Source organism: Mobula hypostoma, chromosome 15 (assembly GCF_963921235.1).
Source record: "Mobula hypostoma chromosome 15, sMobHyp1.1, whole genome shotgun sequence".
Taxonomy (NCBI): domain Eukaryota; kingdom Metazoa; phylum Chordata; class Chondrichthyes; order Myliobatiformes; family Myliobatidae; genus Mobula; species Mobula hypostoma.
In genome coordinates this window covers 54,891,436-54,919,359 of record NC_086111.1, presented here as the reverse complement: position 1 = coordinate 54,919,359, position 27,924 = coordinate 54,891,436, and the positions used below count along the sequence as shown (strand labels likewise).

At 41.1% G+C, this 27,924-nt stretch overlaps 3 protein-coding genes across 7 annotated transcripts in view; 1 reads left to right on the top strand and 2 right to left on the bottom strand.

Annotated features, from left to right (window-relative positions):
• The window catches only part of actr8 (actin related protein 8), a 31,686-nt gene extending 29,192 nt beyond the window's left edge, over window positions 1–2,494 (bottom strand). For all 3 annotated transcript variants that reach the window (XR_010020452.1, XM_063068087.1, XM_063068086.1), the window contains exon 1: window positions 2,287–2,494. Coding sequence is in view for 2 of the 3 variants with exons in the window: in XM_063068087.1 (XP_062924157.1) it covers window positions 2,287–2,400 (114 nt within the window). In the remaining variant the exon portion in view is untranslated. The remainder of the gene's footprint in view (window positions 1–2,286) is intronic.
• Window positions 2,495–2,549: 55 nt separating this feature from the next.
• cacna2d3a (calcium channel, voltage-dependent, alpha 2/delta subunit 3a) overlaps window positions 2,550–27,924 on the top strand; it is an 892,602-nt gene continuing 867,227 nt past the window's right edge. For both annotated transcript variants that reach the window (XM_063068081.1, XM_063068079.1), the window contains exon 1: window positions 2,550–2,589. The gene's annotated coding sequence lies outside the window, so the exon portion shown is untranslated. The remainder of the gene's footprint in view (window positions 2,590–27,924) is intronic.
• Window positions 6,539–19,837, bottom strand: selenok (selenoprotein K). Of its 2 annotated transcripts, none has more exons than XM_063068076.1 (5): window positions 19,769–19,837; window positions 13,190–13,280; window positions 12,493–12,579; window positions 10,956–11,042; window positions 6,539–10,119 (listed from the first exon to the last, which is right to left on the bottom strand). In XM_063068076.1, the coding sequence occupies exons 1-5, from the start codon at window positions 19,785–19,787 to the stop codon at window positions 10,116–10,118; spliced, it is 288 nt and encodes a 95-aa protein (XP_062924146.1). In that variant the 5' UTR covers window positions 19,788–19,837; the 3' UTR covers window positions 6,539–10,115. The 2 variants fall into 2 exon arrangements, with proteins under 2 accessions (XP_062924146.1, XP_062924145.1); XM_063068075.1 differs by lacking the exon at window positions 19,769–19,837 and adding an exon at window positions 19,010–19,161.

The following is a 27,924-nucleotide window of genomic DNA, read 5'->3' as shown; positions in this document are numbered from 1 at the left end:
CAGTGGTGCCACAACAACAACTTCTCACTCAAGATCTGCAAGACTAAGGAGCTAATTATTGACTTCAGGAGGAGGAAACCAGAGGTCCAGAGCCAGTCCTCATCAGAGGATCAGAGATGAAGAGGATCAGCAACTTTAAGTACCTCGGTGTTATCATTTCAAAGGACCTATCTGGACCCAGCACACAAGTGCAATTATGAAGAAAGCATGGTAGTGCCTCTACTTCTTAGGAGTTTGTGAAGATCCAGCGTGACACCTAAAACTTCGACAAGCTTCTATAGATTTGCAGTGCTGAGTATATTAACTGGCTGCATCACAGCCTGGTATGGAAACATCAATGCCCTTGAATGGAAAATCCTACACAAAGTATTGGATATGGCCCAGTCTATCTTGGTAAAGACCTCCCCACCATTGAGCACATCTACATGGAGTGTTGGTGCAGGAAAGCAACTTCCATCATCAAGGACCCTCACTACCCAGGTTATTCTCTCTTCTTGCTGCTGTCATCAGGCAGAAGGTACAGGAGCCTCAGGACTCACACCACCAGGTTCAGGAAAAGTTATTATCCCTCAATTATTGGGCTCCTGAACCAATACTGAAATGTTCCCACAACCTATGGACTCACTTTCAAGGCCTCCCTCTTCAATTTATGTTCTGGATATTAATTGCTAATATATTTATTATTATTATTTCTTCCTTTTTGTATTTGCCATTTATTGTCTATTGCATACTGGTTGTACGTCCAGTTGGTGAGGTCTTTCATTGATCCTATTATGGTCATTGGATTTATTGAGAATGTCCACAAGAAAATGAATCTCAGGTTTGTATATGGTGACATATGTACTTTGATAATAAATTTACTTTGAACCTTTCAACCTAAACCTGTGATTCTAGTTGTAGTCTCACTCAATCTCAGAGAAAAGGTGAAATACAACTTTAGAGAAAAGGCATGTATTTATTCTATCTAAACCCATCATTGTTTTGTACACCACTATAAGATTTTCCCTCATTTCCTGTGCTCCAGGAAATAAAGTCTTAATCTATTCAACCTTTCCCGATGACTCAGGTCCTCAAATCCTAGCAACATCCTTGTAAATTTTCTCCACACTCTTTCAAGATTTGCTTTTACTTCTGTGGACCAGAACTGCCAGTAAGAGTAGCAGAATAAAAGATTGAAAATGGCTGAAGCCCCAGCAATAATCCCTGAGCTATCCAAGTAGGTTACACTTATCAAACTGATAATGAACATTTTATCCGTACTTTTTGCCGTGTGTTTGTTAATTTAATCTGCCATCCATGCAAATTATTATTAGTAATCAATTTATATGTGGTATCTTATTAAACACCCTTAGGAAATCCAAAACTGCTGTTTGCCACTTATCCGTTTACATTAGTTGCTGCAGAAAAGCCTGAAATTATTTGAAGAGCAACAACTGGGAAAAACTATCCAATGTTATACAAATATTTCTCTTTCTCAGCTTGTAATTATGTGGATCTCAGCTGAAAATGTGTGAAATTAGGATACTGCTCAAAGAAACTGCTTCAGCAGTGTTCCAAGGCTGAGATTAACCTCCAATAATCACAATCATCTTCCTTATGATGGACAGCGCTGCTTCTCTATATTCAGTCTCAATCATGTGCAAATTCTTCTAAAGTTTCCTTTAATAAGTGCTCAGAAGTAGCACGGTCTGTTTTCAATTGTGCAACACTCACTTTGAAGTTGGCAATCAAACCCACAGAGGGCAAGCACCTGAGATTGGCAGAGAGAAGATAACCAATAAAAAAAACTCAAACTGCCTCTTCATATGTTACCACAACGCTATCCTGAAGAGAGGAAAGAATTACTAATGACAGGACTGAAAACTAACAGGTAAGAAGTACCGCAAACACGAGGAATTCTGCAGATGCTGGAAATTCAAGCAACACACATCAAAGTTGCTGGTGAACGCAGCAGGCCAGGCAGCATCTCTAGGAATCTCTTAATAACTCTTCCTTCAGTTAGTCCTGATGAAGGGTCTCGGCCTGAAACGTCGACTGTACCTCTTCCTAGAGATGCTGCCTGGCCTGCTGCGTTCACCAGCAACTTTGATGAGGTAAGAAGTAACTTTAGAAGCGAGAAAAAAAAGACTAGGAAGCAGGGGAAGGGAACGTAAGATGCAGTGAGTCAGGTTGGTTACGGGGCCTAGAAGGCTACGGTTCTGAGTGTCTCGGGGTCAGTTAGAGACAAGAGTGAGGATGGTTAAGGCTCAGAATGATTGAGGACCAGGTTTGCCGACTTGCACTCACCTCGAGTACGGACTCTGGGATGGCGGCGGGGACGATCGGCCGCTTCACCCCGCGTTGCTCCTTTTCCTTTTCCTTCTCTTTTTCTTTGCCGTTGTCCGGTTCCACTTGCGTCATTTTTTTTTTTCACGACCAGGTCTGGGTAAGGACTACCAGGTCTCCCCGAAAATGTTGGGACTGTTTTTCGGCGAGTGTGCCTTCCCCACCGAGCGTTTCCTGTCTCCGTATGTCCTACAGCCTCTGTGTCCGTGTAGCTTCCTGTCAGAGTGTGTCTCAGACATAGCTTCTGCCGGCTGTTCTCCGCCCGTACGTATTTTGTGGTGCTAATTCTTCTCTATCGCCGTGCCTAGCGTATGCTGCTGCTTGTTAGTGTGTACAGTATATGTATCTCTGGGGTTGGCAACTTCAAGTTCCACAGCAGACGATCACCAAGGCAGCATTGCCTCAATGGGTCAAACTACCTCCTTTAACTCCAGTTGTATGAAATTACATTTAATAAGCTGAAGGGATAAAAAGTAAAATATAAATAGGATTTGCCAGTTACCTGTGAGACAATGCAGAGAAACTGTTGCTTGCCCTATGCGTGTGCAATTCTGGGCAAACTGCGAAAAATGTCTCTGGCTGCAGAAAATTCTCTTGGGGGAGCGTGAACAGCCAGAGGTCGTGGTACCTGTTGGTACAAACGACATATGTAGAACAAGGATGAAGTACTGCATAATGAGTATTGGGATGTGGGTTAGACGTTACGAAACAGGATTTTGAGGATAGTGATCGTCCCGCGCCAGCAAGGTCAGAAATAGAACATACCAGATAAATGGTTGAGGAGCTGGTGCGGGGATAGGGAATCAGGTGCTTGGATTATTGGGATCTCTTCTTGGGTAGGTGACCTATACAAGATTGTATTTGAAACAGAGAAGTACCAATATTTTTCTTTTTGTTGGTGTCACACTGAAGGGATTAAACTATGTTGGTAGAGCAGTAGGAATAAAGCAGTAGTCAGTGAGAGCATGACTAGTAATCAGAACAGTCAGGGAAAGAAATACTTAGTTAAACTGCATTTATTTCAATGCTTGAGGTTGAACAGGTAAGGCAAACAAACTCTGTGTGTGCGCATTGGCACTGAGGACTGGGAATGTTATAGCCATAACACAACACAAACATGGCTGACAGAAAGGCAACACTGGCAGCTCAGAATTCCAGGACACTGATGCTGCAGGCATGACAGAGGTACAGGTTAGCAAGGAGGGGGTGCACTCTTTTTGATAAAGAAGGATGTAACAGCAGTACTTAGAGATGACATTCTTAGGGGATCGTCCAGTAAGGCCACATGGATGGAACTGAGAAACAAGAATGGAGGGTCACTGTAGTCAGAGGCAACTTGGGGAGCGGTGTGTACAAGAGCTTCTCACAGTTGTAAGAACAATAGATCTGTATTAGTGGAAGATGTTAACTTCCCTGGTATTTCCCAAGGTGTTAAGGGTCTGGATGGGGTGGAATTTGTGAAATGTCTCCAGCAAAGTTTCCTGAGTCAGTATATAAAGGGTGAGGGTGCAATAATAGATCTGGATTTTAGGGAATGAGGCAGGACAAATAAATGAAGTGACAGTCAGGGATCTCTTTGGTTCTAGTGACCATAATTCTATTAGTTTTAAGATAGTGATAGAAAAAGATAGGACAGGTCCTTGGGTCCCCTGATGACTAAGAAATTTAGGAATACTCTTAAGAGGGAATTTTGAGGGCAAAGAGTGTATGAGATGGTTTTGTGGGTAAGGTTAGGTAAAATCCCAAGAGGTTCGATAGTTATGTAAGAGTAAAAGGATAGCTAGAGTAGATACCTGTTGAGATAAACAGGGGTGCCTATGCACCATAGAACACTACAGCACAGAAAACACCCCTTCAGCCCTTCTAGTCTGTGCCAAAATGTTATTCTGCTAGTCCCATTGACCTGCACCCAGTCCATAACCCTCCAGACCTCTCCCATCCATATATCTATCCAATTTATTCTTAAAATTTAAGAGTGAAGTGAGCCCGCATTTGCCACATCAGATGGCAGCTCGTTCCACACTCCCACCACTCTCTTGAGTGAAGAAGTTCCCCCTAAACCTTTCCCCTTTCATCCTAAAGCCATGTCCTCTCATATTTATCTCTCCTAATCTAAGTGGAAAGAGCCTACTTGCATATACTCTATCTATACCCCTCATAATTTTGTAAACCTTTATCAAATCCCCCCTCATTCTTCTACGCTCCAAGGGATAATGTCTATTGTCTAATAAACTCCTAACCTATTCAATCTTTCCCTGTAACTCAACTCCTGAAGACCCGGCAACATCCTAGTAAATCTTCTCTGCACTCGGAACTGCACACAATACTCCAAATTTGGCCTCACCAATGCGTTACACAACCTCACCATAACACCCCAACTCCTATACTCAGTACTTTGATTTATGAATGCCAGGATGCCAAAAGCCTTCTTTACAACCCTGTCTACCTTGAGTTGAGCTACATGAGATGGGTGGTATTTTAAATGAATATTTCTCCTCTGTTCACTGAGGAGAAAATCATAGGTGCTCAATAGACACATGGAGATGTTTTATAGAACATTCATATTACCAGGGAGGAGATATCTGCAGCCTTACAGTGTGTTGGGGTGGCCAAGTCCATGACGCCTAACTGAGTGCATCCTCAGAATTTGTGGAAAGTGAGAGGAAATTGTGGTGATATTTGCTTCATCGTTAGCCACTGGTGAAGTTCCTGAAGACCAGATAGTGGCTAAGGTTATTCCATTGCTTAAAAAGGGTAGTAAAGAAAAGCCAGGGAACTATGGGTCAGTCACCCTGACACCAGTAGTGGGCCAGTCACCCTGACACCAGTAGTGGGCAAGTTACTGGAGGGAATCCTGAGAGACAGGATCTATCAGCATTTGGACAGATAGAGACTGATTAGGAGGAGTTAGCATGGCTTTGTATGTAGGAATTCACACTTAAAGAACCTTTTAGGGTATTATGAAGAAGTAATCAAGAAAGCAGATGAGAGTAGGACAATGAATGTTTTCCGTTTGGACCTTAGCAAGGCTTTTTACAAAGTCCAAAATGGTAAGGTGGTCCAGAAGGTCAAGTCCCATGGAATCTAGGGCGAGTTAGTTAGATGGATTAAAAATTGACTTGGAGGTAGGAGTGTGATGAGTTGAAGGCTGTTTCTCAGAATGGAGGCCACATGACATCTTGGCTAGTTTGCCAGAAGGCATGTGGGAGACTCTGAAAGTCAGCTGGAAGAAGGTTCTGTAGTCTGATGAAACCAAAATTGAGCTTTTTGGCCATCAGACTAAATGCTTGGTTTGGCTTAAGTCAAATGCTGCACATCGTCCAAAACACACCATCCCTATTGTGAAGCATGGCGGTGGCTGCATCATGCTGTGGGGATGCTTCACTGCAGCAGGCCCTAGCATGCTTGTGAAGGTGGAGGGACAATGAATGCAGCAAAGTACAGAGAAATCCTGGAGGAAAACCTAATGCATTCTGCAAGAGAACTGTGACTTGGGAGAAGATTTGTTTTCCAGCAAGACAATGACTCCAAGCATAAAGCCAAAGCTACACAGGAATGGCTTAAAAACAACAAAGTTAATATCCTGGAGTGGCCAAGTCAGAGTCCATCCAATTGAGAATTTGTGGCTGGACTTGAAAAGGGCTGTTCATTCACAATCTCCATGCAATCTGACAGAGCTTGAGCAGTTTTGTAAAGAAGAATGGGGGAAAAATTGTAGTGTCCAGATGTGCAAAGCTGATAGTGACCTATCCACAGACTCAAGGCTGTAATTGCTGTCAAAGGTGCACCTACTAAATACTGACTTGAAGGGGGTGAGTAATTATGCTATCAATTATGTGTTTAATAATTGTAATAAATTTATACCAATTTGTAGAGATTTGCTTTCACTTTAACATGGAAGAGTCCTTTCTGTTGATCAGTTTCAAAAGAGTCAAATTAAATCCACCGTGATTCAATATTGTAAAACAATAAAACATGAAAACTTCTGGGGAGGGGCTGAATACTTAGGCACTGTATATGGATGATACAGTGTGTGAAAGCCAATGCTTAGCCTGTACTTCATTGTAATAGGAAGGTGGGAGGGCTCCAAGAATGGGATGCTTAATAAATCAAGTGGAAATGAGAGCACAATGACAAGTGGGGAATTGGCAAAATGTGGTGCACTGGGCAGAAAATGTAAACAAAGCATGCAGCACAACACAAATCCAGTTAGTCTAAAGTCAGCTTAATGGTTTTTATTTGAATACAAGCAGATTTGCAGTAAGATAGTTTACAGTATGATCTAAAAGGTTTTGCAGAGACTTGGTTGCACAGTTACCAAAAATAGATACTCAATATTCCAAGTTATACAGTGTTCCAAAGTAACAGACCAAAGGAAAAGGTGACAGGATATTGTTGTTAATCAAGGAAGGTATCAAAATAAATTGAGTTGTGACATCGCAAACACGCGAAAATCTGCAGATGCTGGAAATCCAAGCAACCTGCTAAAAGGTCTTGGCCTGAAATGTCAACTGTACTTTTTTCCATAGATGCTGTCTGGCCTGCTGAGTTCCTCCAGTATTTTGTGTGTGTTGAGTTGTGATATAGAGGCAGTGGATAATAATGTAAAATTGGTTTGGGTTGAACCCATGAATAGCAGAGAAAAGAACAATCAGGTGGGAATACTTTGTGAGCCCTCAAAATGTAACCTCTTGATCGGGCAGAGCATAAATGGGGGAAAAAGAATTGCAATTGTTATGTGAAATTTTAATGTGCATATTATTTGAATGAATCGTACTGGCAAGAGAATCATGGAAGATTTTGTGTACAGTGTTAGGGATTCCTTTTTGAGCAGTGTGTTATGAAATCTTCCCAGGAATAAGCTACTTTAGATTTGAACATGTGCAGTGAATAAGGATTAATAAGAGATCTAATAGGTTATCCACAGCTAGGAAGTAATGACCACAACTGTAATAATTAAGATGTAACCTGAGGGAGAACACCAAGAACCAAAACCACTATCTTTAATTTAGATAAGGGAAACTAGAATGGTATGAAGGTGGATTTGTCTAAGGTGGGCTGGGAAAATAATGACAAGTCAGTCAATGAACAATAGTTGATATTCAAATAGCTTATTCAAACAATACCAGGAATAGCATGGTAGCATAGTGGTTAGCACAACACTTTACAGTACCAGTGATGTGGGTTCAACTCCCACTGAGGCTTGTAAGGAATTTGTACGTTCTCCCCTTGACTGCGTGGGTTTCCTCCCACAGTCCAAAGATGTACTGGAGGGTAGGTTAATTGGTCAATGTAAATCGTCCTGTGTAAGGCTAGGGTTAAATTGGGGGTCGCTGGGTGGCATGGCTGAAGGGCCGGAACTGCCTATTCTGGGCTAATTTCAAGTATGGGGCCCTTTTCTGGTTAGGCGCTGGTGACTAGTGGTGTGTTGCAGGGGTTTGTGTTGGGAAGACTTCTTTTTGTGCTGTATGCCAATGATTTTGATGAAGGAATTGATGGCTTTATGGCCAAGTTTGCGGACGATAATGAAGCTAAATGGAGAGGCAGGCAGTTTTGAGGAAGCAGTGCGTCTGCAGGATTTAGATAGATTGGGGGAATGGGCAAAGAAGTGGCAGATGGAATATAATGTAGGGAAGTGCACGGTCATGTGCTTTGACAGGAGGATAAAAGGCCCATACTATTTTCTAAGCAGGGAGAAATTCAAAACTCGGAGATGCCGCAAGACTTGGGAGTTCTCATGCAGGATTCCCTAAAGGCTAACTTGCAGGTTGATTTGGTGGTAAGGAAGGCAAATGCAATGTTAGCATTCATTTTGAGAGGACTAGAATATAAAAGCAAGGATAGTACTGAACCTTTATAAGGCATTGGTCAGACTGAACTTGAGTATTGTGAGCAGTTTTGGGTCCATTATCTAAAAAAGTATATGCTGGCATTCCGGAGAGTCCAGAGGAGGTTCACGAGCATGATCCCAGGAATGAAAGGGTTAATGTATGAGGAATGTTTGATGGCTCTGGGCATGTACTTGTTGGAGTTTAGAAGAATGGTGGGGCGGTGGGGGGAGAATCTCATTTGAACCTATCAAATATTGAAGGGTCTGGATAGAGTATATGTGGAGAGGATTTTTCCTATAGTGGGTGAGACTAGGACCAGAGGACACAGCCTCAGAATTGAGGGATATCCATTTAGAACAGATGACGAAAAATTTCTTGAGCCATAGGGTGCTGAATCTGTGGAATTCTTTGCCACAGATGCTGTTCAGGTCAAGTCATTGGATATACTTAAGACTGAGGTTGATCAGTCCTTGATTAATCAGGGCATCAGAGATTACAGGGAAAAGGCAGGAAAATGAGATTGAGAGGGATAATACATCAACCATGATGGAATGGCCTAATTCTGCTCCTAGGTCTTATGGACATGTTATGATGAGGACACTGTGACTGAGCAATAGGTTACAGAAATACCTGGCAAATGATGTTTAATGTGGGAATTGGGAGGTCAAGGACTTTGGTAATAGAAATCAAAAAGCAGGTCATTATTGAAAAGGCAGAGTGCACAAGTGTAAAGTCCAGAAATATATCTGTTCTAGTGTGTATGAATCTAAATATCTGCAAGCAGGCCTAATCAGTAGATAATAAGCTAAATAGCAGAGTTGGGCTTTAAGTTGTACAAGATGTAGATGAAGCCACTCCTGGAATATTGTGCAGTTATTTTGAGAAAGGATATAGTATTACTAGAAGAAATTTGAAGGAGATTCATCAGGCTAATTCCTGGGATATCCAACACAGAGACACTGGATAGTTTAGGTCTGTACTCTTTGAGATTTGAGGTGCTATCTTATTCAAAGATGAGAACATTTCATTGGGTAGCTGTTGAGATGTTTCCATTAGTGGGGGAGTGGCAAACAAGGAGCTGGTCATTTAAAATTGAGATACATAGAATTTCTTTCCTCAGGATAGTGAATCTTTGGAATTCTCAGCTAGAGGATGGTGGAAGCAGTTCATTAAACATATTTTTACACAGGTAAATAACATTAGAGAACTGGCACAAAAGGGGAGTTGATGCCAGCATAGAAAAGCCATTAATATAATGACTAGCAGTGCAGGCTTGAGGTACCTGGTGGCCTATTCCTGTTCATAATTTCTTCTGTTCTTGTGGGACAAAGGGCTTGCGTTGCTGTCTGTGAAACACCACAGAAACGTGTATGCACTATAAGAGTTGGTAGTCCTGGAAGTGATATATGGTAAGTGCATTTGCGTTTCAATTGTATCTCCTATATATACACACTCGTATGTACATGCGTACATTCTGGTGTTTATTTTTTGTTAAACTACATTAATTGTTAGGCAGTTGTATTTTACTTATGGGAATTTATCTGCCTTTTCTTTAGGGAGGCTATTGAGCATAACAGGTTTCACAAGTGTAGCTAATAAAAATATTAATGTATTAATCTTTAGCACACTATTGTAGGCCAACACTTTAAATACTTTATTAATGGAAAGACAAAGAACAGCAGTTCAGTTCAATATAAGACAATTCAAATACAAGTCTGAAAATACTTGAAATCTTTTTTGAGATACCATGCAGTTGCATTTCCATTGTGCCAGAACCTTTGAATTCAGGTATTCCTGGCACAACATCATTATCCGCTGCATTTAACAGAGGGCAACACTTCTGCATGGACGAGTGCATTCACCCCTTCATATTAGTAAAACTTGACAGTTCCAGTTTCTTCCAATCTTCTCACATCACGGTGAATGCATGAGCCGGTGCCTGCTTTGGAAAGCAGGCATTTACCTGTAAAGAGGTTTTACAAAAATGTCACTTTTTACCCCTAAATTCTTTCAAAAACCTATTCCATTGTATAATTATTGAACACCAAGATTCTCATACTGCTATTGAACAGTAGTTTAGGCCTTGAATTTCCTCAGTTCAGTCACAGTAATAAGTAGAACAACATGACGACTAAGATAAATATTAAATCCAACTATTTAACTGATTACACTACAAACCAACACCTGTAAATTGATGGTCAAGAATATAAGTTTAATAAGCAAATGAGCACCTCTTAAAAGATTGCAAAATAAATACCATAAGCACTTATGTGAATAAGGACAATGACCATTTGTGATACTCGCTCTGTTGATTTAATTATCCTTTTGCTTGCGTGCAGCAAAACATTGATTTATAGTCTGCTTAAGCCTGCCATAATGCATGGCTATCAAATATTGCACAAGACAGATAACAGAGTAAAGAAGAGCAAGTTAAAAACAAAGTTTGTAATGTTAATAGTATTAATTTGTTTGTTATATGAGAGTGATACTGGCAGAGCTAAAATCTGTCCATCCCTAATTGCCACTGTGGAGCTGGCAGTAAAGCAGCCAATATCTTCAATATCTGCAGCAGTTCAACAATTCTGCTATGCTACAACCTATATTGCTGAAGGGCTATTTACAAATCTTGACAAAATGAATTCCCAAGCACTTGTTTCCTTAAACCCACCCAGGAGGACAAAGATAACTGATTTAGAAGTTGCTGATGAAGTAATCATTATTTTCAGTAATGGTGCACCCTTGCAGCCATGGAGTAACACAATACCAACAAATTCCTGTTTGCAACCACTACTTGCGTACCTTCCTCATCCTCCAGACATTGGAGGTGGTGCCGGACCTCCTCCATGATTTATTCGACCCATTCTTCTCCGTGGAGCTCCAGGCGGCCTTTAAAAAAATTAATTGTTTTACAAAATGAAAATAGAAATAATAGGATACAATATCAATACATAATCTGAAATCATACTGCACAATTTCTAACAAACAACCTAAAATATTAAAGCTTATTTGTAACAGTGTATTTTAAGGTTCCTTTTACTAACCCACTTTAACACAAATGTTTATTCCTACTTCCATCCTCAACTTTAATCTATTTCAAGCAGTATACTGACAGAAGAAAGTAGATTATGAGTGACACTTACTGCATCATTTTGATACTTGCTTGAAAGTTTTCAGACAGGAAGAAATGTTATTGAGGGTTCCTGAAACCAGTGTTTAACAAATGCAAATTTTGTACTGGAAATAAAAGTGGACTATTCAGTCCCTCATGTTGCTTCACCATTTAACAAGATTATGTCTGATCTTGTATCTCTGAGCTTCACTTTTCTACACTAACCACATTTCCATAATATCCACAATTATCTTAAATAAATTCAGTATCTCAGTCTTTTCAAACCTCGAAGAAATTTCTCCTCATCTCAGTCTGGAAATAACACCCCTTAGTTTGAGTTTGTGATCTCTGATTCAGGACACCCTTAAAATTATTTTTCCATCTATCTTCAAGCCTCATGAGAATTTTGAATGTTTCAATATGATCAACTCTTGTTCTTAACAAAAGAACATAAAGGCCCAGTGTGTTTCATCCCACCTCTCAGGAAGACCCAGCCGCCACCACCTCCCATCTCCAAAGAGTAACTGCTGAACCTTCAGTGCACTGCTTTATTGCAGTTATAACCAGCCTTCAAGATCAGACATCACTAATATGTCAAAAATTAAGGATATCAGACATGGCATTCTAGATGCAAGTTGATCAAAATCCTATTATCACAGTAAGCATTTTTTGTACTGGTAGTGAAGTCCAAAGCAGTTGCAACAATTCCTGTACAAGGATATGCAGGTCCCTCTGAACCCTTTTTTTATATATTAAAAAAAAATCTTTCCTATCAAAGTGGACAATTTTATGTTTTCCCGCAACGTATTGTGCCTGCCACATCCACGCTCGCTTACTTTAGATACCTCAAAGCTCTTCCTTACAACCTGCATTGCAAATCTAGCTTTGTATCATTGCCCACCCTGGATATATTTATGATATAAATTATTTAACAGCCAGGGTACTAGGGAGCTCATTTTCCCAGCATCCGAATGGAAATGTTGCATTTAGTTTTCTTGTTCTCTGAAATAAAATCCATTAATCCACTGGTTGCTCTCAATACCACTGCTCTGATAACTTCTGAGTTTCTTTTGCCTTGCAATAAGAAGCTTTGCTTTTTATCAGAGGCCACACAGAGCCATGGAATAAACTCCTTATCAACTTCCATTTTCAGTAAAGTACGTGTAAGGAAAGATTCAAGAGATCAATGAAATAAAAAAAACATTCTCTATTTTAGCTTAGAATTACCCTCTTCCATCATCTGGTCTACCCCAGGACGTCTGACTTCTAGATGTTTTGTAGTCAGTTCCAGATGGATTGAACAATGTTCGAAAGCTATATGTAAAACAAAAATATTTTCAGTAGAGATTCTGCATTTTTTAAGAAAGAAATAGTAGTACACATCAACACACACAAAATTCTGGAGGAACTTAGCAGGCCAGGCAGCATCTACGGAAAAAAAGTATAGTCGACGTTTCAGGCTGAAACCTTTTGGCAGGACTGGAGAAAAAAGGCTGAGTAGATTTAAAAGGCGGGTGGCGGGGGGGAGAGAAACACAGGTGATGAGTGAAACCTGGAGAGGGAGGGATGATATAAAGAGCCCGGAAGCTGGTGAAAGAGCAAGGCCATGGAAGAAAGAAAAAGTGGAGAGGGGCACCAGAGGGGGCGAGGGAGACAATCAACTTCCCAGTTCTTCACTTCATCCCTCCCTCTCCAGGTTTCACCTATCACATGTGTTTCTCTCTCCCCCTGCCTCCACCTTTTAAATCTACTCCTCAGCTTTTTTTCTCCAGTTCCGCCAAAGGGTTTTGGCCTGAAACGTCAACTGTACTTTTTTTAATAGATGCTGCCTGGCCTGCTGAGCTCCTCCAGCATTTTGAGAGAGAGACTCTGATTTCCAGCATCTGCAGGTTTTCTCTTCTTAGTAGTACACATTGATACTTACAAAAATGCAATAAACTCCACTATTCCCCAGAAAAACTGAACAATTGATGATAAGCTCCATGGTGCTTGACTCCTGTTATCCACAACTTGACCTGAAAAAGAATGCAGTACAGTGTTTAAACACTACTGTCAGTATACAATAATGCCATGAAGAAACATTCCAGTGAACATTTATATGCTTTGGTTCCCTTTCACCTCAACATACAATGCTCAGTTCAAATTCTGTAATTGTGTAATGAATATAGTTCTGACCACTTCAGGAAGCTGTGCTACAAACCTCATCTAATCAAAATTACCCCTTTTCAAAAAATTATCTTTTGAATATGGTTGTGCACAAATATTGATAATATATATAAGTATCATATCCAGCATTGAGCTTAAGAAAATTCCTGTATGTAAGTCAGTGCAGAAACTTGCCTCTAAGATTTAAAAAAACACATATGCAGGAAGTGCGAGAAGCTGCATAAGATTTTGGAAGTACCTCTCTAAAACATTGAATACTAATAGGCTATGCAGCTCACAAAAAAGGTCAACTTTTGTGCTTTGGAGTGGCACATATTTCAGTCATCTATACTGCACCATTCCAAAAACACTGTCATTTGCACTGTGACCTGCAATCTTCTCCATCAACATAATCACTAAGGTGGGTAACAGCTGAATACAACGAATATTGGCAAGATCAGGAAGAAGATTCCCCTTGACAAATCAGGGACAGAAACGCATTTTTAGTTTATTGCTACATGTAGAGTACTAGAAACTTGCATAAGCAGTGATATATTAACATTGCACACAAGTATGGGAAATAATTTACCATCTAAAAATCACCTACATCTAATAAATGGCAAACCAATTAGATGTACTATTTTGTAATGATTATAAAAGTACCTTTACTTTTTTTTTCCCCCCCTAAAGAAACAGTCTATGATTGGAAGAGCTCCATTAGTTTGTGTTCTGACATTACAAGATCGCTAGCCTGGTTTTGCCTAAAAAGTCTTAATTGTTTGATAACTTAAGCACAAAATTAAAGCAGCAAGTTGAAGTGTGGTAATAACAAAGATGACCAGGTGGTTTTTCTCTCTCTGCCTTCCCAAACTAACAAGTTCAAACAGTTTGATCAGCAAAATGTAAATTGCATTTTTAAAAAAAATTTAAGATTGTTTTCACCAATTTCCATATATTTTAATATCACATGGACCTTAATCTTGCACAAATCCCCTAACTCTGATTATAAATGTAGACATTATAAATGTGAACTAGACAATCATTTTTCTTAAAAAAGCTAACATTGAAATGTACTTTATAATCAAGGCAAAAATATACCATGTAATAAACGAATTTAACGATCAATTTTTTAACGGAACACAAAAGTTTACCTTCATGAGGGTATTGTCTGAGTGAAAATGATCTCCCTACAACATTCAAGGTTGATGATGTTGAACAACAGAAGCAAGTTACAAAATCCATTTTTCCATAGGCTTTGGCTAAATATCCAAGGTTACACATTGTATCAGAAGGATAGTAAGATAGGCAGAGCAGGTGGCATGGCTCTGCTGGTAAACAATGGCTTCAAATCAGTAGAAAGATGTAACATTGGATCGGAAGATGTTGAATCCTTGTGGGCTGAGTTAAGAAACTGCAAGGGCAAAAGGACCCTGTTGTCAGTTATATACAGTCCTCCCAACTGGGATCCTGGGATGTGGACCACGTATTACAACGGGAAATATAAAAGGCGTATCAAAAGGCCAATGTTATGATAGTCATGGGAAATTTTAACATGCAGGTCGATTGGGGAAAATCAGGTTGTAAATGGATCTCAAGAAAGTGAGTTTGTTGAATGCCAGTGAGTTTGTTGAATGCCTACAAGATGACTTTTTAGAGCAGTTTGTCATTGAACCTACTCGGGGATCAGCTGTACTGGATTGAGTGTCATGTAATGAACCAGAGGAGATTAGAGAGCTTAAGGTAAAAGAACCCTTAGGAGGCAATGATCACAATATGATTGAGTTCAACTTGAAATCTGGTAGGGAGAGGGCTGGCTGGTGGCGCAATGACATCAGCGCCGGACCCGGGAGCGGAGGTTCCCGGGTTTGAAACCAGTCGGGTCCGCTCCCGAGTAGGCTTTCCATCTGTGTCCGGTTGAGTGTCGAGATTGCAACTCGACCTCGTAAAATAAAGGGAAAAATACTGTGAAAATGTCTGTGTGAGGAGTGGCAAGCCACACAGTCTCTCTCTCTGTCACTCCGCACCTTGTAAAAACCCATGAAAAAATCATCACGGACGCACGCAGGCACACGCCAAAAAGAAAAAAAAAAATTTTGGTAGGGAGAAAGTAAAGTCTGATATAGCTCTCTGCTTTCCACAGGGATCGTTCTCTCCACAATTCCCTGGTCCACTCACTCCTCCCCACGGATCTCCTACCCGGCACTTATCCCTGTAAGTGTAAGTGCTACACCTGTCCCTACACCTCCTCTCTTGCCACCATTCAGGGCCCCAAACAGGTCTTCCAGGTGAGGCAACACTTCACTTGAGAGTCTGTTGGGGTCATCTATTGCATCCGGTGCTCCTGGTGTGGCCTCCTCTACATCGGTGAAACCCAACGCAGATTGGGGGACCGCTTCATCGAGCACCTCCGCTCTGTCCGCCAAAACAGACAGGATCTCCCGGTTGCCACCCACTTCAACTCTGCTTCACATTCCCATTCGGGTATGTCCATACATGGCCCCCCCTACTGCCATGATGAGGCTAAACTCAGGTTGGAGGAACAACACCTCATATACCTTCTGGGTAGTCTCCAGCCCCTTGGTATGAACACTCAATTCTCCAACTTCGGCAATTCCCTGCCTCTCCCTGCCCCTATCCCAGTTTTACTCTTCCCCCTCCCCCAGCTGCCTACCACCTCCCTCATGGTTCCGCCTCCTTCTACTACCCATTCTACTACCCTTTTTCCTTCCTCACCTTTCCTGCTTATCCCCTCCCTGCTTCCCCTTCCCCACCCCTTTATCTTTCCCCTTACTGGTTTTTCACCTGGAACCTACCAGCCTTCTCCTTCCCACCCTCCCCCCACCTTCTTTATAGGGCCTCTGCCCCTTCCCTCTACAGTCCTGACGAAGGGTTCCGGCCTGAAACGTCGACCGATCTTTTCCACGGATGCTGCCCGACCTGCTGAGTTCCTCCAGCATGTTGTGAGTGTTGTTTTGACCCCAGAATCTGCAGAGAATTTTGTGTTTTCTGACATAGCAGTATTTCAGTGGAGTAAAGGAAATTAGAGAGGTATGAGAGGAGTTGGCCAAAGTAAATTGGAAGGAGGTGCTGGCAGGGACGACAGCAGAGCAGCAATAGTGAGAGTTTCTGGGAAAAATGAGAAGGTGCGGGATAGAAGTATTTCAAAAATGAAGAAATACTCAAATGGTAAAATAGTACAATCATGGCTGACAAGGGAATTCAAAGCTAATGTAAAAGCAAAAGAGAGAACATATAACAAAGCAAAAATTAGCAGGAAGATAGAGGATTGGCAAGCTTTCAAACACCTCCGGAGAGCAACTAAAAGAATCATTAAGATGGAAATGATGAAATATGAAAGCAAGCTAGCAAACAATATCAAAGTGGACAGTAAAAACTTTTTCAAGTATGAAAAAATAAGTGAGATGAGAGTTGATATAGGACCACTAGAAAATGAGGCCGGAGAAATAATAACTAAGAACAAGGAGATGGCAGATGAAGTAAATGAGCATTTTGCAACAGTCTTCACTGTGGAAGACACTAACGGTATCCCAGATATAAAGGGTGTGTGGGAAGAAAAGTGAGTGCAGTTACTATTACAAGGGAGAAGATGCTCAAAAAGCTGAAAGACCTAAGGGTACACAAGTCACCCACAGCAGAGGAACTTCACCCTAGGGTTCTGAAAGAGAGATAGCGGTAGAGATTGTGGAGGCATTAGTAATGATCTTTCAAAACTCATCGGACTCCGGCATGGTGACAGAGGACTGGAAAATTGCAAATGTCACTCCACTCTGGAAAGTAGGAAGGCAGCAGAAAGGAAATTATAGACCAGTTAGCCTGACCTCAGTGGTTGGGAAAATGTTGGAGTCAATTGTTAAGGATGAGGTTATGGAGTACTTGGTGACACAGGACAAGATAGTACAAAGTCAGCATAGTTTCCTTAAGGGAAAATCTTGCCTGGAAAACCTGTTGGAATTCTTTGAGGAGATTACAAGTGGGATAAGTAAAAGGGATGCAGTGAATGTTGTATATTTGGATTTTCAGAAGGCCTTTGACAAAGTGCCACACATGAGGCTACTTACCAAGTTAAGTGCCCATGGTATTATAGGAAAGTTACTAACACGATTGGAGCATTGGCTGATTGGTAGGTGGCAGTGAGTAGGAAATAAGAATCCTTTTCTAGTTTGCTGCCAGAGACTAGTGGTGTTCTGCAGGGGTCGGTGTTGGGACCGCTTCTTTTTATGCTGTATATCAATGAATTTGATGATGGAATAGATGGCTTTGTTGCCAAGCTTACAGATGATATGAAGATTAGTGGAGGGACAGGTATTGTTGAGGAAACAGGTAGACTGCAGATGGACATAGACAGATTAGGAGAATCGGCAAGAAAGTGGCAAATGAAATACAATATTGGAAAATGCACTATCACGCACTTCGGTGGTAGAAATAAACGTGCGGACTATTTTCTAAATGGGGAGAAAACCCAAAACTCTGATGTGCAGAGACTTGGGAGTCCTTGTGCAGAACACCCTAAAGGTTAACTTGCAGGTTGAGTAGGTGGAGAGGAAGGCAAATGCAATGTTAGCATTCATTTCAAGAGGTCTAGAATACATGAGCAAGGATGTGATGCTGAGATTTTATAAGGCACTGGTGAGGCCTCACCTTGAGTATTGTGAACAGTTTTGGACTCCTCATCTAAGAAAAGATGCACTGGCATTGGAGAGGGGTCAGAGGAGGTTCACAAGAATGATTCTGGTAATGAAAGGGTTATCATATGAGGAACATTTGATAGCTCTGGGTCTGTACTCACTGTAATTTAGAAGGATGATGGGGGGGGGAGGTGGGAGGAGAATGGGGATCTTACTGAAACCTTTTGAATGTTGAAAGGCCCAGTGTAGATGTGGAAAGGATGTTTCCCATGGTGGGGGAGTCTAGGACAAGATAGCACAGCCTCAAGATGGAGGACTGTCCATTTAAAATAGAGATGTGGAGAAATTTCTTTAGCCAGAGAGTGGTGAATTTGTGGACTTTATTACCACAGGCAGCTATGGAGGCTAGGTTGTTGGGTGTATTTAAGGCAGAGCTTGATAGGTTCTTGATTGGATATGGCATCAAAGGTTACGGGGAAAAGGCTGGGCAATGAGGCTGAGGAGGGGGAAAAAGGATCAGCCATGATTGAATGGTGGAGCAGACGATGGGCCAAATGGCCTAATTCTGCTCCTATGTCTTAAGCCATCCAAGTTCATTGAAACTTTGTGGGTTAATTTTAATGTGCTAAATTGTTATCTTAAAATCATAAAATACTACAGGATTATACATTACTCGTTATAGATAACTTACCCATTTCTCTAATTAAGAATTGGGTTATTCTAGAAAAATCACAGGTATGAAAATACACTTTCCATCATTAATACAGAAAATGACCCCAAATAACATTAGTTTGGCTGTCATTGGCAGAAATTTAACTATGCCGCTGCAGGTTCTGTTGTGATCTAAGCACCAGTGAGCCAGCAGCTGCAGGTACAGTATTTGAAGTACCATTTAAAAAATGGGGTTCTCTCCTATGACTTGAACTTTGTACCCAGATCCTATTAGACGTTACCATCATCTTCCTGGCATCGATATGCTTGCTTCAACCTGCCCATCAGGCAGTGATTCTTTAGTGTTCTGACTGGAACCCAGGCCTTTGCTAGCATCTGTCAAGCACTGAACACACTCAGTTTTGATTGTAAGTCAAGACTTTTCTTCTATAAGATAAAATGTTGAACCGAGCTTTGTAATGTTTGGTCCAATTAGTAGATCCCATGATCAACTTGTAACGTGTCATCGAATTGGTTTGTTATTGTTACATCAACCCGAGAGGTAGTGAAAAGCTTGTGTTGTAAACTGTTCATACAGATTAATTCATTACAGAGTGCATCGAGGCAGTGCAAGGTGAAATTAATAACAAAATGCCGAACAAAGTGCAGATAAGTATTTTTGGTCAACTTACCCTAGTAATTGACATTACGCTGTATAGTTTATCTTAAATTCTTACTATTTAGACATTACCTAAATGTTTTGTACATTTTAAATTAGCCCTCATACCCCCGCCTTCCACATAAAGGATTTTAGCTCGAATCCCAGTGGATGTTGCAGGAGTGCGTAGAACTTGTACCGTGACTATGACTACTGGCAGCGCCTGGTTATGTTTTACTTCAAGCAGGAAACATCGGCGTGATCCCGCAGGCAAAAACTGAGCAACCGATTGACATCCACAACACTCCATTAAACCCCGACCATTACCGCGAGCCTGTATCCGAAACATACACACACACAACCCCATCTATCCTCCACCACTCCAGAGATATTTCCTTCTTACCGTTGGACACGTACACCATTTTCCGTCCTTCTATCGTCGCATCCGGTCTCTCTTCGGTTCCTTCCGCTCACGAAGAGGGCGATAGAGCGCTTTCACCGCAGCCATGTTTGAAAATACTACTTCCGGTGTAACTCCGTTTGAGCTACAATGAGGATCAAAGCGTGGATTAAAGCAAGATTCTTGTCAACTTTCACAAACCAATCCTTTCCCCGATTAACTCAGAAATTGTGGGGAAAAAAACAATATTTTCTCTTGTGTTCAAAGTAAAATATTCTAAATGTTGCAAATTTGACAAATAGTAATTGCTGGAAAATCAGAGGATCAGGTGCCGTCCGTGGACAGGTTTTCAGAGTTAATGTTTCAATTCGATTATCTCTCATCAGGAAATTAACTCAGATTGCCCTGCACAAATGCTGTCTACTGAGTACTCCCAGCATTTTTCATACTTTCAATTAGATATGTCTTAAGTATCTGTAATCAGCAGCTAGTATTATCAACCTACCCATCCCGTCGCTCTCACGTGATATCTCAACATCTACCCTGGACTTGCTGCTTGAAATCTTCTTCCCTCTTCCATCGCGCACAAGATACAAAACCTGAAAGCACGTAGCATCATGTTGAAGGAGAGCTTCCACCCCACTGTTAAGACGTAATTATTTCTCTAGTGTGATAGGATGAACTTTTGATCTCGTGATCTAACTCGTAATGATCTTGTCCTGCATTATATTTTATCTGCGACTTTTACAATTAATTCTGCATTCTGTTAATATTTACCTTGTTCTGCTTCAAAGCGCCGGACAATAATTTGATCTATATGAACTGTATGAGGACAAGCTTTTCACTGCATTACGGTATATCTGATAATAATAATAAACCAATTCCAGTTTCCAATTCTGTGTCCTTCCACATTGAAGCTTATTTGAATCTAGTTATTTGAATTCAGCACTAAAATTATCATAGTGACCAACCAGTCAATTTTGTTCACACAATGCTTCTGCCACCCTGGGATTATGATAGATTTCTACATTTTCAATCTATTTTCTGGCCCAGTCCACCATCAACCTTGACTTTGACAGTGCTCCAAAATCAAGTTCCACTATGATTATAATTGGCAACAAGACATCCATATTCATGAAATTAATGTTTCCCAAAAAGTCATAACCTTCTGAGGAAAGAGTTTTATCTTATTTCTGATCCTTTATATGAAGTTACTCCCCCTGCTCTGGTTTCTCCAGTCAGAGGAAGTAGCCTCACAGTATTTGCTCTGACAATTTCTCTTAGTCCCACCCAGCCTGTTCCACATTTAGATAATGGCCAATTTGATTGTAACTTTAACTCCTCATTCCACAGTACTTGAGTACTTTACACTCCCTTGTGAACAATCTATTTAGCTTGGATTCAAAATATTCAAATACCCTTTGATGGAGAGAGCTCCAAAGAACACAAGAAAGTAGAAGCAGGGGTGAGCTACCCGGCTCTTCAAGTTAGCCTCACCACTAACTACCATCATGGTGGATCCTTTATGGTCTCAACTCCTTTCTGTGCCAGTTACTCATAATACCCAATAAAGTTCAAAGTAAGTTTATTATCAAAGTACAATAATACCCAATAAAGTTCAAAGTAAGTTTATTATCAAAGTACATGTATGTCACCACGTACAACCCTGAGATTAATTTTCTTGCGGGCATACTCAATAAATCCAATAACCGTAATAGAATCAATGAAAAGGTGGACGATTAGTGTGCAAAAGACAACAAACTGTGCAAATACAAAAAGATTAAAAAAGAAATAATAATAATAAATTTGTCACATGGTGTGGGCCGAATTATCTGCAGCTTAATGTGAAAAAGACTAAGGAGCTGGTGGTAGACCTGAGGAGAGCCAAGGTACCGGTGACCCCTATTTCCATCCAGGGGGGTCAGTGTGGACATGGTGGAGGATTACAAATACCTGGGGATACGACTGGACTGATCAGAGAACACAGGCTGTCTACAAGCAGGGTCAGAGCCGTCTCTGTTTCCTGAGGAGACTGAGGTCCTTTAACATCTGCCGGATGATGCTGAGGATGTTCTACGAGTCTGTGGTAGCCAGTGCTATCATGTTTGCTGTTGCGTGCTGGGGCAGCAGGCTGGGGGCAGCAGACACCAACAGAATTAACAAACTCATTCGTCAGGCCAGTGATGTTGTGGGGATGGAACTGGACTCTCTCACGGTGGTGTCTGAAAAGAGGATGCTGTCTAAGTTGCATGCCATCTTGGTCAATGTCTCCCATCCACTACATAATGTACTTGGTGGGCACAGGAGTACATTCAGCCAGAGACTCATTCCACCGAGATGCAGCACGGAGCGTCATAGGAAGTCATTCCTGCCTGTGGCCATCAAACTTTACAACTCCTCCCTTGGAGGGTCAGACACCCTGAGCCAATAGGCTGGTCCTGGACTTATTTCATAATTTACTGGCATAATTTACATATTACTATTTAACTATTTGTGGTTCTATCACTATTATTTATGGTGCAACTGTAACGAAAACCAATTTCCCCCGGGATCAATAAAGTATGACTATGACTATAAATATTGAGAACATAAGGTGAAGAGCCCTTGAAAGTGAGTCCATAGGTTGTGGGAACAATTCAGTGATGGAGCAAGTGAAGTTGGAACAGGGATCAGGAGCCTGATGGTTGAGGCGTAATAACTGATCCTGAACCTGAGGCTCCTGTACCTTTTCCTGGTGGCAGCAATGAGAAGGAAGCATGACCAGGGTGGTGGGATCCATGGTGGTGCATGCTTCTTTCCTGTGACGATGCTCCATGTAGATGCGTTTAATAGTGGGGAGGGATTTACTTGTTATGCACTGGGCATATCCAGTACATTTTGCAGGATTTTCTGTCCAGGGGCATTGGTATTTCCATACTGGACCGTGATGCAGCCTGTCAATATAGTCTCCAAGACTCATCTATAGAAGTTAGTCAGTTATACTGTAGATGTCATGCTGAGTCTTCCCAAACTTCTAAGGATGTAGATGTGCTGTAGTGCTTTCTTCATAATTGCTCTTACATGAGGTGAGGGGCAGATACCATGTAAGTTCAAGAATCAGGTCCTCTGAGATGGTAACACTGAGGAATTTAAAGTTGCTGACCCTCTCCACCTCTGATCCCCCAATGAGGACTGGCTCATGGCCCTCTAGTTTCCTCTTCCTGAAGTCAATAATTAGTTCCTTGGTCTTCCTGACATTGAGTCAAATTTGTTGTGGTGACACCACTCCCTGAATTTCCAATCTGCCTCCTATATGCTGATTCATCACCATCTTTGATTCAGCCTGATTTGAAGTAGTAGCAAACTTAAGTATGGAATTGGAGCTGTGCTTAGCCACACAGTCATAAGTGTAAAGCGAGTAGAGTAGGGGACTAAGCACGAGTCTTGTGGTCTACCTGTGCTGTTGAATGTACCTTTGCTCTCCAGATGTTCCAGGGTTGAGTGAAGAGCCAATGAAATGGCACCCACTGTGGACTTGTTGTGTCAGTAGACAAACTGGAGAGGATCTAAGTTTCTTCTCAGCCAATACATCTATGTAGTCAATACAACTATCTTTTTAAGTATCTTTTTCTATCTTCAGGTTAAATATCAATAACAATCTAGAACTCTACTGTGCTTTGCACTCCGAGAATTCCAGAGGTTGGCTACCGTCTCTTCATCGCAATTGTAAATGACTAGTCCTTTATTTTGTAACTATGTACTCTTGCTTGTGACTCTCCCACAAGTGACATCTCAACACCTGCTATGCCATGCTGACTTAGGATCGTATACATCTAAATAAGGGCATCCCTCATTCTTCTAAACTCTGGGAAATACATATCCAAACTATTTAGCCTCTCTCCACAGACCCTCCTCTTCCTCTTCCCTTTGAATGCCTTCAATACTATGATATCCTTCTTTACGGTAAGGGGTCCAAAACTATATACAGAACCCATGAATACTACCTCACTAGTTTTTTTTACATTTCTCATTTAATTAAACTATTTTATATATATATAGTATTATGTATTGCATTGTACTCCTGTCGCAGTAACAACAAATTTCACAACATATGCTGGTGATACTAAACCTGTTTCTGATCCTGATTGGTTATTTTGGGTGCAGCCTCACTAACACCCTGTAGAATCGTAACAAAGGCTCTCTATCCTTAAGCTCCAACCCCACTGCAGTAAAGGCCAAAATGTATTTTGTCTCCCTAACTACTTGTTAGATGTGCCTTTAAATATTTTGTTAATTCTGCACAAGAACATTTAGATCTGAAGACCTTCACATTTTTGGGTGATCTTTCCATTTAGATAGCAATCTGCCCTTTGATTCCTGTTACCAAAGTGCATGACTTCATACTTCCCACATTGAACTCAAATTGCCACATTTTCACGCGGTCACTCAATCTAAATCCCACCACAGAATCTCAATGTCCTCATCACAACACATCATTCCACCTAATTTCATATCATTAGCAAATTTGGAAACCTTACATTTGTTCGTTCCTCCAGATCTTTAATGTAAATCATAAACAATTGAGGACCAAAAACCAATCCTTGGGGATACTCCACTACTTACCTCCTTCCTGCCTTATTTCATCTCTCCACTTCCTATGTTTTAGTCAGTTTTCAGTCAATTTAATCATTTGCTCCAATACGCTGGGCTCTTAATTTATACAACATCTTCTAATATGGCACCTTGTCAGCTGTTTTTTGGAAATCTAAATGCACTACATCTACAGTTCCCACTCCTTCCCCATCAATATCCTTAAAGAGCTTGTGTGAATTTGTCAAACATGATTTTCCTTTCATTAAACCATGTTGAAGAGGTTTGATTATATTCAGTTTTATCTACCTCTAACCCAATGTGTTTCCCAAATATTTTATTCCTTGTGATTGGGATTATTTCTGCAAGTTTCTTTTTTTCCATGTTCTATTTAGATTGATTCTAGAGTACAGTAGTTAAAGGGTCGGCACAGCATTATGGGCTAAAAAGCGGTGCTATGCTGTGCTGTAATGTTCTATGTTCTTCCCGTCATTGGAAATGAGCTCATCTAATATGTGCAGGGTCATTAGCCCATTTACAGGTTCCTTTGCCAAGAAGACTGATATAAAAAAGATTCAACATATCTGTCATTTCTTTGTTTCCTTCACCAGCCTCATTCTCTAGGGGTTGCACATTTATCTTTGCCACCTCTTTTCACTAATATATCCACAGAAATTCTTTCTGTTTGTTTTGTTAAATGGAAGTTTTCTCTCAGATGAATATTCTTCCTTCATTTCAGCTTTTCAGTCTTTCACTGCTAAATCCTCAAAAACTTCCCAGTCCTCTGATCAAGCCCTGGCACTTGCCACTTTGTATATTCCTATCTTTTGATTTAACATCATCCTTGACCGCCATTGTTAACCACCGATATTTCCTCTTTTTCATGGAATCCCTTTTTCTCCTTAGGATAAATTCCTGCTGAGTGTTAAGGACTAAATTACTGAATGTCTGCCACTGTTCATCCGTGAACCAGACTCTTAGCTTATTTTTCCAGTCCACCTTGAACAACTCCACATTCATACCATTGCGTTGTTCCTTTTTGCACCTTGTGGTGCATTGGGCAGCATTTTTGCCCTTTCTGTAGCATTTGACTTTTTTATGAGGTCAAGTTGCTAGCTCAATGCTCAACCCAGCATAGATGGAAAGGGTGCAAGGAGCTGGCTGAATCGAACTCAGGACCATTTGCTCCTACACCACCGGCCGGCTTCATACCATTGTAGTCACCCCTACTTAAATTGACATTTGGTTCTGGTTCAGTCTGAGATGGCATCTGGAATAAGACCATATGATATAACAGCAGAATTAGGCCATTCGGCCCATCAAGTCTGTTCCACTTTTTATCATGGATGATTTATTATTCCTCTCAACCCCATTCTCCTGCCTTTTTCCCCATAAACATTGACACCCCTGACTAATCAAGAACCTATCAATGTCCACTTTAAATACAGTCATCCGTAATAATGAATTCCACAGATTCATCACCCTCTAGCGAAAGAAGTTCTTCCTCATCTCTGTTCTAAATGGATGTTCCTCTATTCTGCGGCTGTTCCCTTTAGTCCACTACTCACCCACCATAGGAAACATCCACTTTGTCTGTGTCTTTCACTAGTCGATAGGTTTCAATGAGATGCCCTCTCATTCTTCTAAACTCCAGTGAAAACAAGCCCAGAACCATCAAATGCTGCTCATACATTAACCCTTTCATTCCTGAAAACATTGCCGTGAACACCCTCAGGACACTCCCCAATGCCAACACATTTTTTCTTGGATAAAGGCCTAAAACTACTCACAATGCTCTAAATGTGATCTGATCAATGCCTTATAGAGCTTCAGCATTATATTCTAGTTCTTTGTAAATTAAGACTAACATTGCATTTGCTTTCCTGACCACTGACTCAACCTGCAAGTTAACCTTCAGTGGATTCTGCTTGAGGACTCCCAAGTCCCCTTGCACCTCTGATTTTTGAATTTTCTCCCTGTTTAGAAAATAGACTACACATTTGTTCCTTTTATCAAATTGCATGTTCATACACTTCCCTACATTATATTGCATATGGCACTTCTTTGCTCATTCTCCTAAATCTGTCTCAGACCTTCTGCACACTCATTCTTCTACACTACCTGGCCCTCCACCTATCTTTTTAACGTCTGCGAACTTGGCCACAAAGCCATCAATTCTGTCATACAAATCATTGACATACAACATGAAAAAACGCGGCCGGATGATGCTAGTATCGTTCCTGTGATACTATGGGCTCTTGTTAAGCAGCATCATGTGCAGCACATTGTGAAAAGCCTTCTGAAAATCCAAGTAAACAACATCCACTGACTCTCCTTTATCTATCCTGTCTGTTATTTCCTCAAAGAATTCCAAAAGATTTGTCAGGAAAATTTTCTCTTTAAAGAAACCGTGCTTACTTTGGCCTACTTTATCATATGTTTCTAAGTACCCTGAAACCTCGTCTTTAATGATGGACTCCAACATCTCTCTAACCACTGAAGTCAGGCTAACTGGCCTATAATTTCCTTTCTTCTGCCTCCGTCCCTTCTTAAAGAGTGGTGTGGCAATGGTTGAGAACTTCAAGTTCCTAGGAGCAGGCATCACTAATAGCTTGTCCTGGTCCAACGATGTAGATACCATGGCCAAAAAAGCACACCAGGCCCTCTACTTCCTTCAAAAATTTGGCGTGACTCAGTTAAACTTCAACTTTTATAGATGCACCGTAGAAAGCATGCTGTCAGGATGTATCACAGTTTGGTATAATAACTGCTGTGCCTGACACTGCGAGAAACTGCAGAGAATTGGGGGCAAAGACCAGCACGTGAGGAAAACCAACCCCAATCCCTTGGTCTCTGTCTGCACTTCTTGTTGCCTCACTAAAACAGCCAACATAATCAAAGACCCACCCACCCTGAGCATTCTCACTTCTCCTCTCTTCTATAGGGCAGAAGGTTTAAAAAAAACACTTGAAAGCACTTCGCACCAGCCTCGAGGACAGCTTCTATCGCACTGTTGTAAGACTATAGAAAGGACCTTTTGTATGATAAAGTAGACCCGTGACCACAGGCAATCTACCTGATTGTGGCCTTGCATCTTATTGTCTCCCAGCACTGCACTTTCTCTGCAACTGTAACACTATATGCTGCATTCTGTTATTGTTTTTCCTTTTTTATTTTTAAAATAGTGGTTCCTTAAGGTTGGCATAGCCAGGGGTTGTAGTGGGAATAAGCTCCCACTACCTATTAAATGCTCCCAATGGCATGCTTCTCAAATAACATCTGACAACCAAGTTCAGCTCCTGGCCTTCATGTGGCTGAGAGACTGGTGCAGGGGGCAGGGCTTCAGATTCTTGGATAATTGGGATCTCTTCTGGGGGAAGTATGACCTGTTCAAAAAGGACAGGTTACACCTGAACCCGAAGGGGACCAACATCCTGGCGGGAAAGTTTAATAGAGCTGTTAGGGAGGGTTTAAACTAATTTGGCAGGGAGATGGGAACCGGAATGACAGAGCGGAAGAAGGGGAAAACAGAAATAAATCTAAGATAGCGATAAAGATGTCAGGAAAGACAGGCAGGTGATGGGGCAAAT